This window comes from Copadichromis virginalis, linkage group LG2 (genome assembly GCF_057382275.1).
Source record: "Copadichromis virginalis isolate Kocher_CV1m ecotype Utaka linkage group LG2, C_Virginalis_male_GT1.1, whole genome shotgun sequence".
NCBI lineage: Eukaryota > Metazoa > Chordata > Actinopteri > Cichliformes > Cichlidae > Copadichromis > Copadichromis virginalis.
The window spans coordinates 23,629,276-23,641,989 of NC_140619.1; the positions used below are offsets into that span (position 1 = coordinate 23,629,276).

General features: G+C 40.8%; 1 protein-coding gene across 1 annotated transcript; it reads right to left on the reverse strand.

Annotated features, from left to right (window-relative positions):
• Positions 1 to 3: 3 nt before the first annotated feature.
• Positions 4 to 12,685, reverse strand: zc4h2 (zinc finger, C4H2 domain containing). Its single transcript, XM_085474444.1, has 5 exons — positions 12,515 to 12,685; positions 11,695 to 11,866; positions 11,311 to 11,483; positions 2,205 to 2,367; positions 4 to 724 (listed from the first exon to the last, which is right to left on the reverse strand). Exons 1-5 carry the CDS (start codon positions 12,568 to 12,570, stop codon positions 611 to 613), a joined length of 678 nt encoding a protein of 225 aa, XP_085330570.1. The 5' UTR covers positions 12,571 to 12,685; the 3' UTR covers positions 4 to 610.
• Between the last annotated feature and the right edge of the window lie 29 nt (positions 12,686 to 12,714).

Consider the following 12,714-nt stretch of genomic DNA (forward strand, 5'->3'; position numbering starts at 1 on the left):
GGGTTAGTACAAAACAGCAGTTTATTTTCTTATCATTGTATTAAACACACAAAACTATTCAAAGCAAATGAGTCTGGCCTTTTTTCCCCTCCAGTTTTGGTTGTTACTGAAACACTGTAAACATTAAAACAACACTGTGTTGCATTTCACTTTTAAACCTATTCGATTTTATCTTGGCACAAAAAAACAAAACAAAAACACAACAGACAGCCGTGGCAGCAGGCATGCACTGCAAAAGAAACGAGAAAATACAGTAAAATATCCAAGGCAATAACCAATAGCAACACGGGCAACATTATTCAGACAAGTTCAAATTTTCTGCATTATTACAATTACAATTGTCAGGTGCTAATAAACTACCATGGAAATCGTACATTACATATAAACACATCCAAAGCACTGGAAAAACTACAAAATAACATTACTAGATGCTCAACCAAATCTTGACAGGTTAGGAGCAAGTTACTAAGACAGTTTGTTAAACTGGAGGGACTGTGTGGAAACTGGAAACACAGACCTGTCAGACCAGTCGTGGACTGTACACGGCTGATTCAAGGTCAGTGTCTTGGACCAGTTGTCTTTATACTCCTCTGAAGCTAAAGGTGGGAGTCTACTCATCTGGCTTCCTCTTGGGCTTCTTTGGGTTGCGGGAGCGGCTTTTAGCCTTACATAATGGACAGATGGGAGCGTTACGATGAATCTGCTGGTGGCAGGACAGGCAAGCCTGGAGAAAGGTGGAGGTGGTTAGTGCGAGAACTTAATTTGAGGACTTTCTTGTGTTGTACAGATAAGAAGCACCACAGGTTTCATGCAGCTACGTAATCCATCGGATAGTGTCTGTTGACTGAAGCACCACTAAAGAAAGACACGAGTGAAACTCATCAACTTGTACAGAAATAGCCACAAGCAATGAAAAGTGGGCAGGTCACAAATTAAATTTATCTTTTGTCCTTATTTTGTCCCCAAAGCTGATTTTAGAAGCAGGAAAAATGGGCAAGTGTAAAGATTTGAGAGAGTTTGACAAAAGGCCAAACTGATGGCTAAATGACTGGGTCAGAGTTTAAAAAACTGCAGCTCTTGTGGGATGTTCCCAGTCTACAGTGGTCAGTATCTATGTAAAGTCCGAGGAAGGAACAGTGGTGAACTACTGACAGGGTCATAGACGGTCAAGGATCACTGACGCATGTGAGGAGTGAAGTCTGGCTTGTCTAGTCTGATCCAAGAGACGAGGTCCCGTGGCTCAAACTGCTGAAAAAGTTAACGCTGGTTCTGACAGAAAGGTGTCAGAATACACAGAGCATCACAGTTTGTTGTTTACAGGGCTGCAGACCAATCAGGCTGCCCATGCTGACCCATGTCCACCACCGAAAGACCCAAGATTGGCATTAATAATAATAATAATAATAATGGATACTTTATTGATCCCCATGGGGAAATTACTTGTTTTTCTCTGCATTTGACCCATTCACTCAGTGAAGCAGTGGGCAGCCCACTAAGCAGGCGCCCGGGGAGCAGTGTGTAGGGACGGTACCTTGCTCAGGGGTACCTCAGGGTAGCCGTTAAGTGGATTCGAACCGCCGACCTTCCGATCATGGGGCGACCACTTTACCTACTGAGCTATCCCTGCCCCCCTGAACTGGACCACGGAGTAATGGAAGACAGTGGCCTGGTCTGATGAATCAGGTGTATGTCCGTTACTTACCCAAGGACTACATGACACTAGGATGCCCTATGGGAAGAAGGCAAGCCAGCAGAAGCAGCGCAATGCTTTGGATATTGTTCTGCCAGGTTGACCCGTACCACCTACCACTGTTGCAGACCATTAACGTGTTCTGCCACAAAGCAGAAATAGTTCAGGAATGGTTTGAGAAGCACAACAACGAGTTTGAGGTGTTGACTTGGCCTCCAAAGTCGAGCATCTGTGGAACGTGCTGGACAAACAAGTCTGATACATGGAGATCCCACCTCTCAACTACAGGAGTGAAAGTATCTGTTGCTATGATACCACAGCACACCTTCAGGGGTCTAGTGGAGGGTCTGCGGATCGGGTCTGAGGGTCGGAGCCGTTTTGGCAGTAAAAGGGGGACCGACCCAATATTAGACGGGTGGTGAGAATGTTATGCCTGATTGGTGTATAAATAGCTGAAGTTTATGTCAGTTAAATTCACAGTGCTTTGGCATCATTATCTGTGTGTAGGTAATACCTTCATAGGTGGAGGTTGCTGTCTGAAGGTGGCTGTCTGACGGGCATCTTGCTTCCTGGACACCTGAAGCTGCTGTGCTGCGGCTGCGGCGGCAGCAAGGGATTCTGGAATGGCAGGCTCATGCGTCTCCTTCTGCCACTCTGCCTTCTGCTTCTCAAAGTAACTGTTCAAAAGGAAAAGCGAAACCTGGCTAGCAGTGAGTCCTATTTAATGCTTATGAATCATATTCCAGTTGAGATTACCCCATCTACACCGTGCACCACGAGACGAGGGGCGGCAAAAACTGAACAAAAGGAAGACTTAAATTGAACATTATAGTGGAACTCACACGTTCTCTTTTTATGCACAACTTTGAGCAAAAGCACAGTCATGTGAGACTGTCTGCATGCATACAAACGTGTGTGTGTGTGTGGGCAGGGGAGGGCTGGAAAAAGAAATGTGGCCTTGGACTTTATGCTTGACTGGCTCGTTTTCAAAAAAAAAAAAAAGTGATATCCTATTTCATTACGCTCTGATTTTTCTCAAAATAAGTCTGCGATAGAGCAGAACTTTGAGCATTCACAAACCAAACTCGATGATCCACCAATGCTCCGAACAATAAAGATCATTTGCAAGCACCACATTAACACACACATCGATTCATGCGCTAAAAGTTTATGTGCCATTTTTGTTTTCATACAAGTTAATACCTCAGTGTGAGGTTTTCTTGCTCTTATGGAGGTGTAGCGTGCTCATTTGTGTGCTGAGACATCACTCTTATACGGTCTCTTTAAAAAAAAAATACCCAGCAGCACCCCACAGGCCTGTGAGGTGTGATTTAATTTTCTCAGAAACCGCTCCAACACAACTTGTGATACAACTACAGTGGCTACTATTACTACTAAGTACGGTTACGCAACGAAACTCGAGCAAATGGTGCTTCAAACGTCTCCTCCGACATCTCATGAATCTTTTTCTCACTGTGGTGACTTGTGTGTATGAAAAGCACTTAAGAACAACAGCGGTATAAGCCAGAACTTGCATTTACCAAGTACTAAAGTTGGTATTCAAGTATCTCATACATTCAGGATGAACATGAAGGAGCATGCCACTAAGAAAAAAGGAAGATTACCACCTGGCCAAAAATGAATTAATCAGCTAAGCTTCCTCATAGCACGCGGCCAAATTAAGAATCCAAACTGCCAACAATGTCAGCCTGCCGAATTTCCCCAACAGCAAATATATTGACACCCCTTTCTTTCTTTTTTTCCCCCAATGTGCTTTCAAGTTAGAAAGTTTTTCCTTGCATAGGGAGGAATGTCACATACTGCGAGAGAAATACCAGGGCCCGTATCCCTAAAGATTCTGAGAATCCTCTCAGAGAGCTCCTAACTTAACCTAAAAATTCCTTGCCAGGAGTTTTAGCTTAGAAGTGATTCCAGAACATTTTCAGTGAACTCTGAGCAAGGAATGGATGGAAAATCCTATCTTAGTGAGGAGGTGTGGTTGACCCCGTTGCTAGGTATGAGTCATCATTTCAAAAGCCGTGATTGGTTGATCCTACAAGTTTGATGGAAATGAGCTTTTGGTGATAATGAGCAAAGGATGTACCCTCAAATCAATAAACATAATTATACACTCTAATCTTATGCTGACTGTAATTGTAAATAATATTTCACATTCAAGAAAATATCTGGAAAATGAATAGTAAGCTGTAGGGGTTATAGCCATTAGAATCTAAAATATGTGAAAACTTAAACTCATTACACCCTGTTAAAATAATGATTTGTGTCTTATTTGCTCATATTAATATCCTAGCTGACATATTTTGTACTTTCACTCCCATATGGACCCTGTTGAAAACAAGATGGCCTATCTCAAGGGGCTGTCCTTAATGAAGTAGAAATCACAACGTTACAAGTCCAGTGTGGTCTTAACGAGGGTAACACGGCTCAGCTTTTAGCAATGTCTGTGATTGCAGACCCAAGTCATCACTGCTGCATTGTTGCATTTTCCCGGTTGCCAAATACCTCGGGGTTGTGATTACTTTCGTCTCCGGTGTAATAGTGTTGTGGCGTCGAGTTGGTGAAGTAATTGCATCTCTAAGGAGATCCACCACAAACATGATTCCTGCACGATCCAATCTGTAGCGTCTCAATAATTCTCTGTCATCCAGTGTTTGCAGGACATCTCTCCTGCCTCTTCTGTTGGCCATTTTGTGCAGCTGCTTAGGGGAACTCCTAAGCCACTAAAAGTCCTCTTCCCTGCTCTTAGCAGATCTCGCCTTAGGAGCCCTTTTAAGCGCTAGGAATCTTGAGGAATAGCTTTTATATTAACTGGGATTGTCGTGTCACTTTTAGGGGAAATTCTAAGAAAACGTCATGACTCTGAGAATTTTCTTAGAATTTGGCCGCTAGGAGCCACTTTTTGCACAAAGATTCTTTAGGGATACAGGCCCAGATCATCATCAGTCTGGTAGAATCATTAGTGAAAATACACAAGTGTGATATCTCCACTGAAGACTGCTTTTCTACAGCTGTGCTAGCACAGACCTGAAAAAAACAACATGCATTTGCAGTATTAATTTAATCACTTTAAAATATTTGCACCTATACAGCAAAATGTAGAGGATACAATAAACAAAGCCAAAGCTGTGGAATACTTCACTTCCTAGCCCAAAAATGGGATCCACTGCACTATTAGGACCATTAACTATGATTTCCTCCACATCGTAAAATGTACAATCACCTACTGTTGATGGATGTCAGCCTGCAGTTTGTGCTGCTGGGAGTCTACTTATCAGCCCCCCCACCCCGCAAAGATGTACCTCTGGTGTTGTGGATAACAGGAACTTTTTGAAGCAAGAAATTTCTGTCAGCAGCTGAAACTGGAATCTAGACAAGTGGAATTATTTTATATTAGACTTAAATGTCTGAACAGGCTAACAAATCTGTTGATCACAAGAATACCTATCTGATGTTTAAACACCTAAGTGTTCAAAGGTTCCTGCTAAGACAAGAAAATTTGCCAGAGGCTCTAAAAGTGTGTGAAAAAAAAAGTAAATACTGGTCTTTAGAGTTTTAATGCCAGTTTCTAATAACCCCTATTTTAGGTGCCAGCTTCTAATAGCACATATTTCCCCAGTTACTCTTTATATAGTCATGCTGATTCTGTTGAGGTGATTTAACTTGCCAGTCTTTACAAATAACTGCAGTTGTTTCTCTGTTGCCATCCAAATACAGTCTAGGGATGTCACCAGACGTAATACTTACAACAACTTTAAAAAATGGAAAGACTGAAAATGTCCTGGAACTTGTTTTTTTGCTTTTTCCTTCCCCAATTCCATATGTGCTGTAGGTAGCACAGGCCTAAGTGTTTGAATCTATCTGTACAAGTTAAAGAAGAAGGAGGCAGACACGCTCAGGCATAGGAATACACGTGGAAGATGTGTTGCAATGGCTCCACCCAGACTTACTGATAAGAAAGGCAGAGTGGGGTACAAAGATATTTTGCAGAACTGTTAACTGAGTTCCCAAAACGTAATATGTAAAAAATGTTACTGTTACTTCTTTACTGTAATTCGAGAACCAAGAGAGGAATACTTCCAATTTAGCGAAGCACCTAAAAGCCTGTAACTAAGTTTGATTTGCATGAACATCCAAAGCAGGACTACACCTCATATTACCATTTTGTTTGAGACAGCTGGCACAATTGCTGTGGTATCCACTATTTTCATAGACTACAATGTTGGCAATGGCTTATGTTAAATGTGTGGCACTTGTAGGTTGCTTTGCTTTCACTCTTCTTTCCAGTTCATCCCAAACCAGCTCGATGGGGTTTAAGGTGAGAGACTGTGCTGGCCACTCCACGTTTTCAAGCTTACTACCTTATCCTTGTTTCCTAAGGTGGTCCTGGCATAGCTTGCACTTATGTTTTGGATTATTTTCCTGCTGTACAATGAACTCCTCACCAACTAGGCGCATTCCAGAGGCAACTGCATGGCGCCGCAGAATGCTGTGGTAGCCATCTTCAGTGTGTGCCTCTCACTCTCTCACAAAGCAAAACAGCCATAGAACATTATGCTTCCTCCTCCATGTTTGAAAGCTGATGTCACACAGTGTGGAACCATCCTTTTGCTTAAATCCTCAGTGATGAACTGAATATTTAAAATTTTTATTTATCAGTCCATAACACCTTCTTCCAGTCTTCAGTAGTCTATTGGTGATGTTTCATGGCTCAGACAAGCCTCTTTTTCTCATTCTGATGTCTTAGGTTTCTGATGGCTTTCATGCTGCAAATCGACTTGTAAAACCTGCAACATGAAGCTTCTCTTCACAGATGAAACTGAGATGTGCCTACAACTGCTATTAGGCTGTGTTTGAAGCTGTGTTCCTGTGAGCCGCCTAGCAAACCAGCTGTTGACTCTCAAAAACCTGTCTTCTGATTCTGTTGTGGTTTCCTGTCATCGTTTCCCCCAGTTTCTCAGTGCTTTTTGATGGTGAAGGAAACCGTACTCGCTGACACCTTGACTTTCTTCGCAATTTCTCTGTAGGAAAAACTTACACTTTCAAATGTTATGATGGTCTGTCTCTCTTGCATTGGTAATTGCCTTTTTCCTCACCATTTTTATAACACACTACTTTCTGCAGTACAATACTGTTCAAATAATGCTCAAGCAGGTACGACACCACAGTGTTTGTACTTTTATGGAGACATATGGAGTTGTAAGTAATCAAGAAAATTTGGGACACCTGTAGGAATCGCTAGCACTAACTTTGAAAGCTCAATCAACCTCCATTGCTGCAGAACAGCTATAAATTGTTAACCCATCTCTTGTTCCTTGAAATAAAAACCTTTTTGGATAGCTGAAATATACATCGTTTTCAGTTTTGGATAACCTTACTACTAAAAAACAAAAAAACTTCAGTTAGTTCATCACTTACCTCTGTACCATTTATTTTTTTAAATATGGTGTTCTAAGACTTTTGACTGGCAGTGTATATACAGTGGGGCAAAAAAGTATTTAGTCAGCCACCGATTGTGCAAGTTCCCCCACCTAAAATGATGACAGAGGTCAGTAATTTGCACCAGAGGTACACTTCAACTGTGAGAGACAGAATGTGAAAAAAAAAAAAATCCATGAATCCACATGGTAGGATTTGTAAAGAATTTATTCATAAATTAGGGTGGAAAATAAGTATTTGGTCAATAACAAAAATACAACTCAATACTTTGTAACATAACCTTTGTTGGCAATAACAGAGGTCAAACGTTTACTATAGGTCTTTACCAGGTTTGCACACACAGTAGCTGGTATTTTGGCCCATTCCTCCATGCAGATCTTCTCGAGAGCAGTGATGTTTTGGGGCTGTCGCCGAGCAACACGGACTTTCAACTCCCGCCACAGATTTTCTATGGGGTTGAGGTCTGGATTTTTTCACACCAAGCTGCTTGCCTATTGTAGATTCACTCTTCCCAGTCTGGTGCAGGTCTACAATTTTCCTGGTGTCCTTCGAAAGCTCTTTGGTCTTGGCCATGGCGGAGTTTGGAGTCTGACTGTTTGAGGCTGTGGACAGGTGTCTTTTATACAGATGATGAGTTCAAACAGGTGCCATTCATACAGGTAACGAGTGGGGGACAGAAAAGCTTCTTACAGAAGACGTTACAGGTCTGTGAGAGCCAGAGATTTTCCTTGTTTGAGGTGACCAAATACTTATTTTCCACCCTAATTTACGAATAAATTCTTTACAAATCCTACCATGTGAATTCATGGATTTTTTTTTTCACATTCTGTCTCTCACAGTTGAAGTGTACCTCTGGTGCAAATTACTGACCTCTGTCATCATTTTAAGCGGGGGAACTTGCACAATCGGTGGCTGACTAAATACATTTTTGCCCCACTGTAAACTAAACTTAGTATAAACCAAATACTCCAAATATTAAAAACACTAAGGGATCCAACACACCAGAGATGGCCACGAGACCACACAATGAAGCAGTATTCCAGGAAATCATCTGCCTCGCCACTGGAGCATGCCAAATTTCTGCTCTTAAAAGAATTTTCTCCTTTTTCGCATCTGTGTTTTAGCACTGTCAAGTCTTCCTTTAAGGACCTGCTCCACCATATTGATGAGAGGGAAAGGCAGCTGTCATTCTCTGTAGATATTTATCCAATCCAATGGTCTTTCATCTCAGCAGTTTTCTCCAATGACTTAACTACTGTGTGATGGTACTAAATAAGCCAAGGCACAGAAGTCACAGGAGAGCCATTACTCTGCCAATTATAGCCACATAAGTCACTGACTGTACTAAGTTCACCATGGTTGGGGCAAACTAAATTTTCATTTTCGTGATCAGGCAGATTCTCTCATGAACATTACATCACAACTGTTGAAATACTATCCTGTTTGCTCAAAAGATAACGTCTTGGACTTTGATAACTTTGTAATCACTTGAATAGACTTTGAGCCTGATGCTTAGATAATGCTGTTTGCGATCCAAAGCCAGAAGTAAATCTTCCTTTCTGTAACTACTGCAATCTCTGTTTTAATTACAGCAAAAGTAGAGCAATAGAGCAACAAGAACAATAAACGTTTTTAAAGGCTAACTATTTTATGTCTCATCCTGGTGTCATTTTCTTTTTAAGTACTGACAGCGAAATTTTTCTAATCTTAGAAATTTAGGAGTGTGTTTTTAGATCTCTTTATTGACATTCCCTACCCTTATCAAAATACAGTGAGATGCACTAGACTGATCCCTCTGTGTGAATTAATTCATCCCAATATACAAGTCCTCTAGCCCCGTCAGCAATACCTCAACAGAATCCCGCTCATTTAAAATTGTGTAGAAACCAAATTGCTGTCTGTCCTTTGGTTGTGTGTGAATATTTTTATGTGCCACATTTGCCAAAAAAATTAAAAATTAAAAAATAACAACATGCCTTTGCACAAACCACTTTCCATTAGTGACTGGATAATGCAATAATAAATTTCAAGTATGAATTCCGCTGTTGCTTCATCCCTCTGACACAGTGTCTCTGAAACAGATCCTGTCATCGGGTCATTAATTACAAGTTGGGGCCTGTTGAGAAATAGAACCTGCTGCTTGGTTGTGTTTCATGATTAATGTCGAACACCCGTGTATCATTATTACCTGAAGCAACAGACTCTTAGATTTGAACTGGAGTGTTTTTATTTCTTTTTTACCAAATGGAAATTTGCATCCATTTGAAATTCAATGATTACACGAGGTGTTCCACAAGGTTCCACTTTTGGACCTTTTTTTTGCAAATGCAATAATAAAGTTAACTACTAATTATGATTCTGGTTACCTTTGGGCATTGCAAGTGACAACATTTAAATGTGTAAATACTTCTATTTCATTATAGTAAAATGACTACAGGGTTTCTATTAGACCTGATGGCTGTGATAAGGGAGTTAAGGTTTAGTGATTGTGGTTGGTCAGATCTATGTGTCCTTCTGAATGCTGGAAAAGCAGCCAAAGAGAGACACCAAGGAATTTGCTAATTCAATCTCTGAAGAGGATGAGCTTTCCTAGCATACTCATCTGTAGTCTTAATCCATCAGCCGCAATCCAGTGTCAAGTATCCAAAGGTAAACAGGTAGCACTTCCACAAAACATAATGTCAGTCTGTTAACATCACCGAAATACATCAGCTAAAGTGAGATTGTCACCTTTTCCTGAAGTTTTATTCAAATGCTGCCTGTTCAGATTTGGATACTTGAGACTGGAAACATCTGGTCATTTATTTCCCACATGTAGCATAAAAAAAATGGTGTATGCATATAGAGTACTGTGCAAAACTCTTGTTTTGTGCCTTGTTCGTTTATATTTTGTTGGGAAATGGGAAATAAGTGTAGCGATTTAATGAAACATGCAAGTATACAAAACGTTTTTTTACCACTTTAACTAGCTTTAAAGTCAATATATTGTATGGAAATCTTTACTTTTCAACAGAGCCTGAAATCACTTCCTTGAAATTTGAAAAAGTAATACTTCTCCAGGCTTCTTGAAGGACATTCCAAAGCTCTTCTTTGGTTGTTGGCTGCCTTTCTGTGCCTTGTTTTGTGGATCAACACAGGGCATACAAGGCACCAGTTCAAAGGGCCAAATGCAATTCCCACTAATCAGTTTCCTCAATTTTTTTAAAGGACACAAATATGCTAAGTTATTGGCTAATATCTAGGAATCAGCTTGTCGGTACAAAAATGCTATTTTATGCCTGTCAAACTGTGGTAACGATGGTATTTTTGTAGATTCAACTAAAAGAATCGGTTGCTAGTAATCATTTAAAATTATTGTTTTGCTAATTTATCTATTATGTGTAGATACAGCACTGGTTTGTCTGGTTGGGTTAGGTGTCTATGCTTGAATGATTCAGTGTTCAGTGGCTTAACTAAAAAATAAACAACAGTCCTTTGAAAATGGGCAGGTAAGGCTGGGCTGTATGACCACAAATCAAAAGTCACAAGTCACATCCATGACAGCTTTGATTGATTTTCAATCAGTTGTCCAGCCCTATGTACAAGGACTAGAATTCAGCCAGTATCCAAAGAATAAGTTTGAAAAACATTCTGAAAACCTGGAGAACTATTGCTCAATACCACTTTACAAAAAGTACAAGAAAGTCTGGGTCTTTGAAAGGAAACTAAAGAAACAAGAGGTCACTCAAGTCTACTGTTCCAGCAGGAAATCATATTTAATGTTGTTTACGTGATGCAGCTTCCCTCTAAGTGGAGATAAGTTGGTGGATATTAGCTGCACAACTAAAACAATATGAAGTCATAACATTCTCACTAAATTTGTATTCAGTTTTTCAAACTGCTGTATTTTTTCTACCCATGACACACTGTAGATCACATTGTCTTTTAACAGCACTGCATTCTTTGTTATCATTTCCATCCTGTTGCATCTAGACAGCAATATCTCAAGAGGGCAATAGACAAACTCAACAGCTGAACTACTGAACAAGTAGTAGTATGCACAACTACTTAATGTTGACAAGAAAATTTGATGAGATTTACTGCATAAATATTATGACGTTGGATGCACTGCGTGTGTGTGCGTGTGTGTGTGTGTGTGTGTGTGTGTGTGTGTTTTTACTGACTCCAAGGAGAGCTTCTCCTCTTCTTCATTCAAGTTAGGGAGTCTGTGTAGACCTAAAGTCATCCTCAGGGCATCAACATGCTCCTTCAGTGGTTTGTACTCATCATGCAGGCGCCGAGTTGTTTCAAGCAGTTTATTGAGGTCATTCTCTGATTGCTTGATCGTGCTCTCCATCTAAAAGCACAAGCAAAGCAGGGGCTGATTTTTGAGAAATGCACATGTAATATACTCAGCCTAAGCTATCTGTAGTAACATATAACCACTGGAATCTTTCATCCTGCTACATTACACCAGCAGACACTGCAGTGACTAGAAGTTGTTGTAAAATCACATGAAAGTTCACCAGTGATTTAGTGGCACTTACTAGAGAACAGCACCCACTCACCACATTGATATCTGCATGGATGAGGCGCAGCTCCTCCACATGGGCCATTTTTTCTTGAAGCAGGAGATCCATTTCTTGTTTGTACTCTTTCAAATGTTTCTCCTCAGACTCCAGAGCCTCAAACTCAATCTTCAGACGAGACTTAATCTTCTGCATTTGGATAGTCTTATTCCTGCAGGCAGTGGGACAAGGAAAAAGACATGAGCTGCCAGGTTGTCTCAGTCACTCCTATGCACACGGCGCAAAAGATTTTAAACATAAAAGCAAACACAAACACATTTCCATCTGCTTTGCGGTATTGAATTTGTGCATATTTCTAAGCTCTAATTGCAGTAATGTTATGACCTATTTAAGTGAGCCTGCACTGTAATTAATTCATACATAATTACTTTATCAAAGCGTTATAGCAAGGGAAACATTACTTTGCACTACACTACATTACACCGACAGCCTGCTAAGCTAAGGAGCTACCTGGCAGACAGTAACAATTAGCAACGCACATCTGGCATCTTGTTGTCACACATCTGGAATGTGGATGCACATGGCTCAAATATGCGGTTAAATTACAACTTGCTTATATGTGTCATATTCAGCCCGCCTGCCACTTCGGTCAAAAACAAGTTAACACAGAGCTACACTCGCTCAAACCTGTTTAAAGAAAGGACACAGAGCAGGTCGGCTAATATTAGCTAGCTCAGTAACAAAAGCGAAGCCAAAGGGGCTTTTACCTTGGTCGGCTAATGTTAGCTAACATAGCGTATACTTAGTACGTGCCAAACATTCAGGCAACCTTTAACTGTATCCGACATCTGAGTTTTACCGTATCTCCAGGATGTTCTCCAGTTTGCACATTATTTCTTGTTCGTCTGCCATCATTCACCAGTCACTAGTCGTTCAGCTGGCCAGCTCAGTTACCCGCGAGGCCAGGGTGGTCCCCTTGTTGATAAAAACACAATAGCCAACGCGAGCGCGCACACGAGCACGCGTCCGTACTGTAAAAGCGTGGCTACGTAATGACAA

Excerpts from the sequence above, each read along its gene's own strand:
- zc4h2 (XM_085474444.1), bottom strand. The coding sequence starts at position 12,570 with ATGATGGCAGACGAACAAGAAATAATGTGCAAACTGGAGAACATCCTG. Across the intron at positions 2,368-11,310 it reads GAGGAGAAGCTCTCCTTGGA|TTACTTTGAGAAGCAGAAGG; the intron begins GTCAGTAAAAAC and ends CCTTTTGAACAG. Across the intron at positions 725-2,204 it reads AGCAACCTCCACCTATGAAG|GCTTGCCTGTCCTGCCACCA; the intron begins GTATTACCTACA and ends ACCTTTCTCCAG.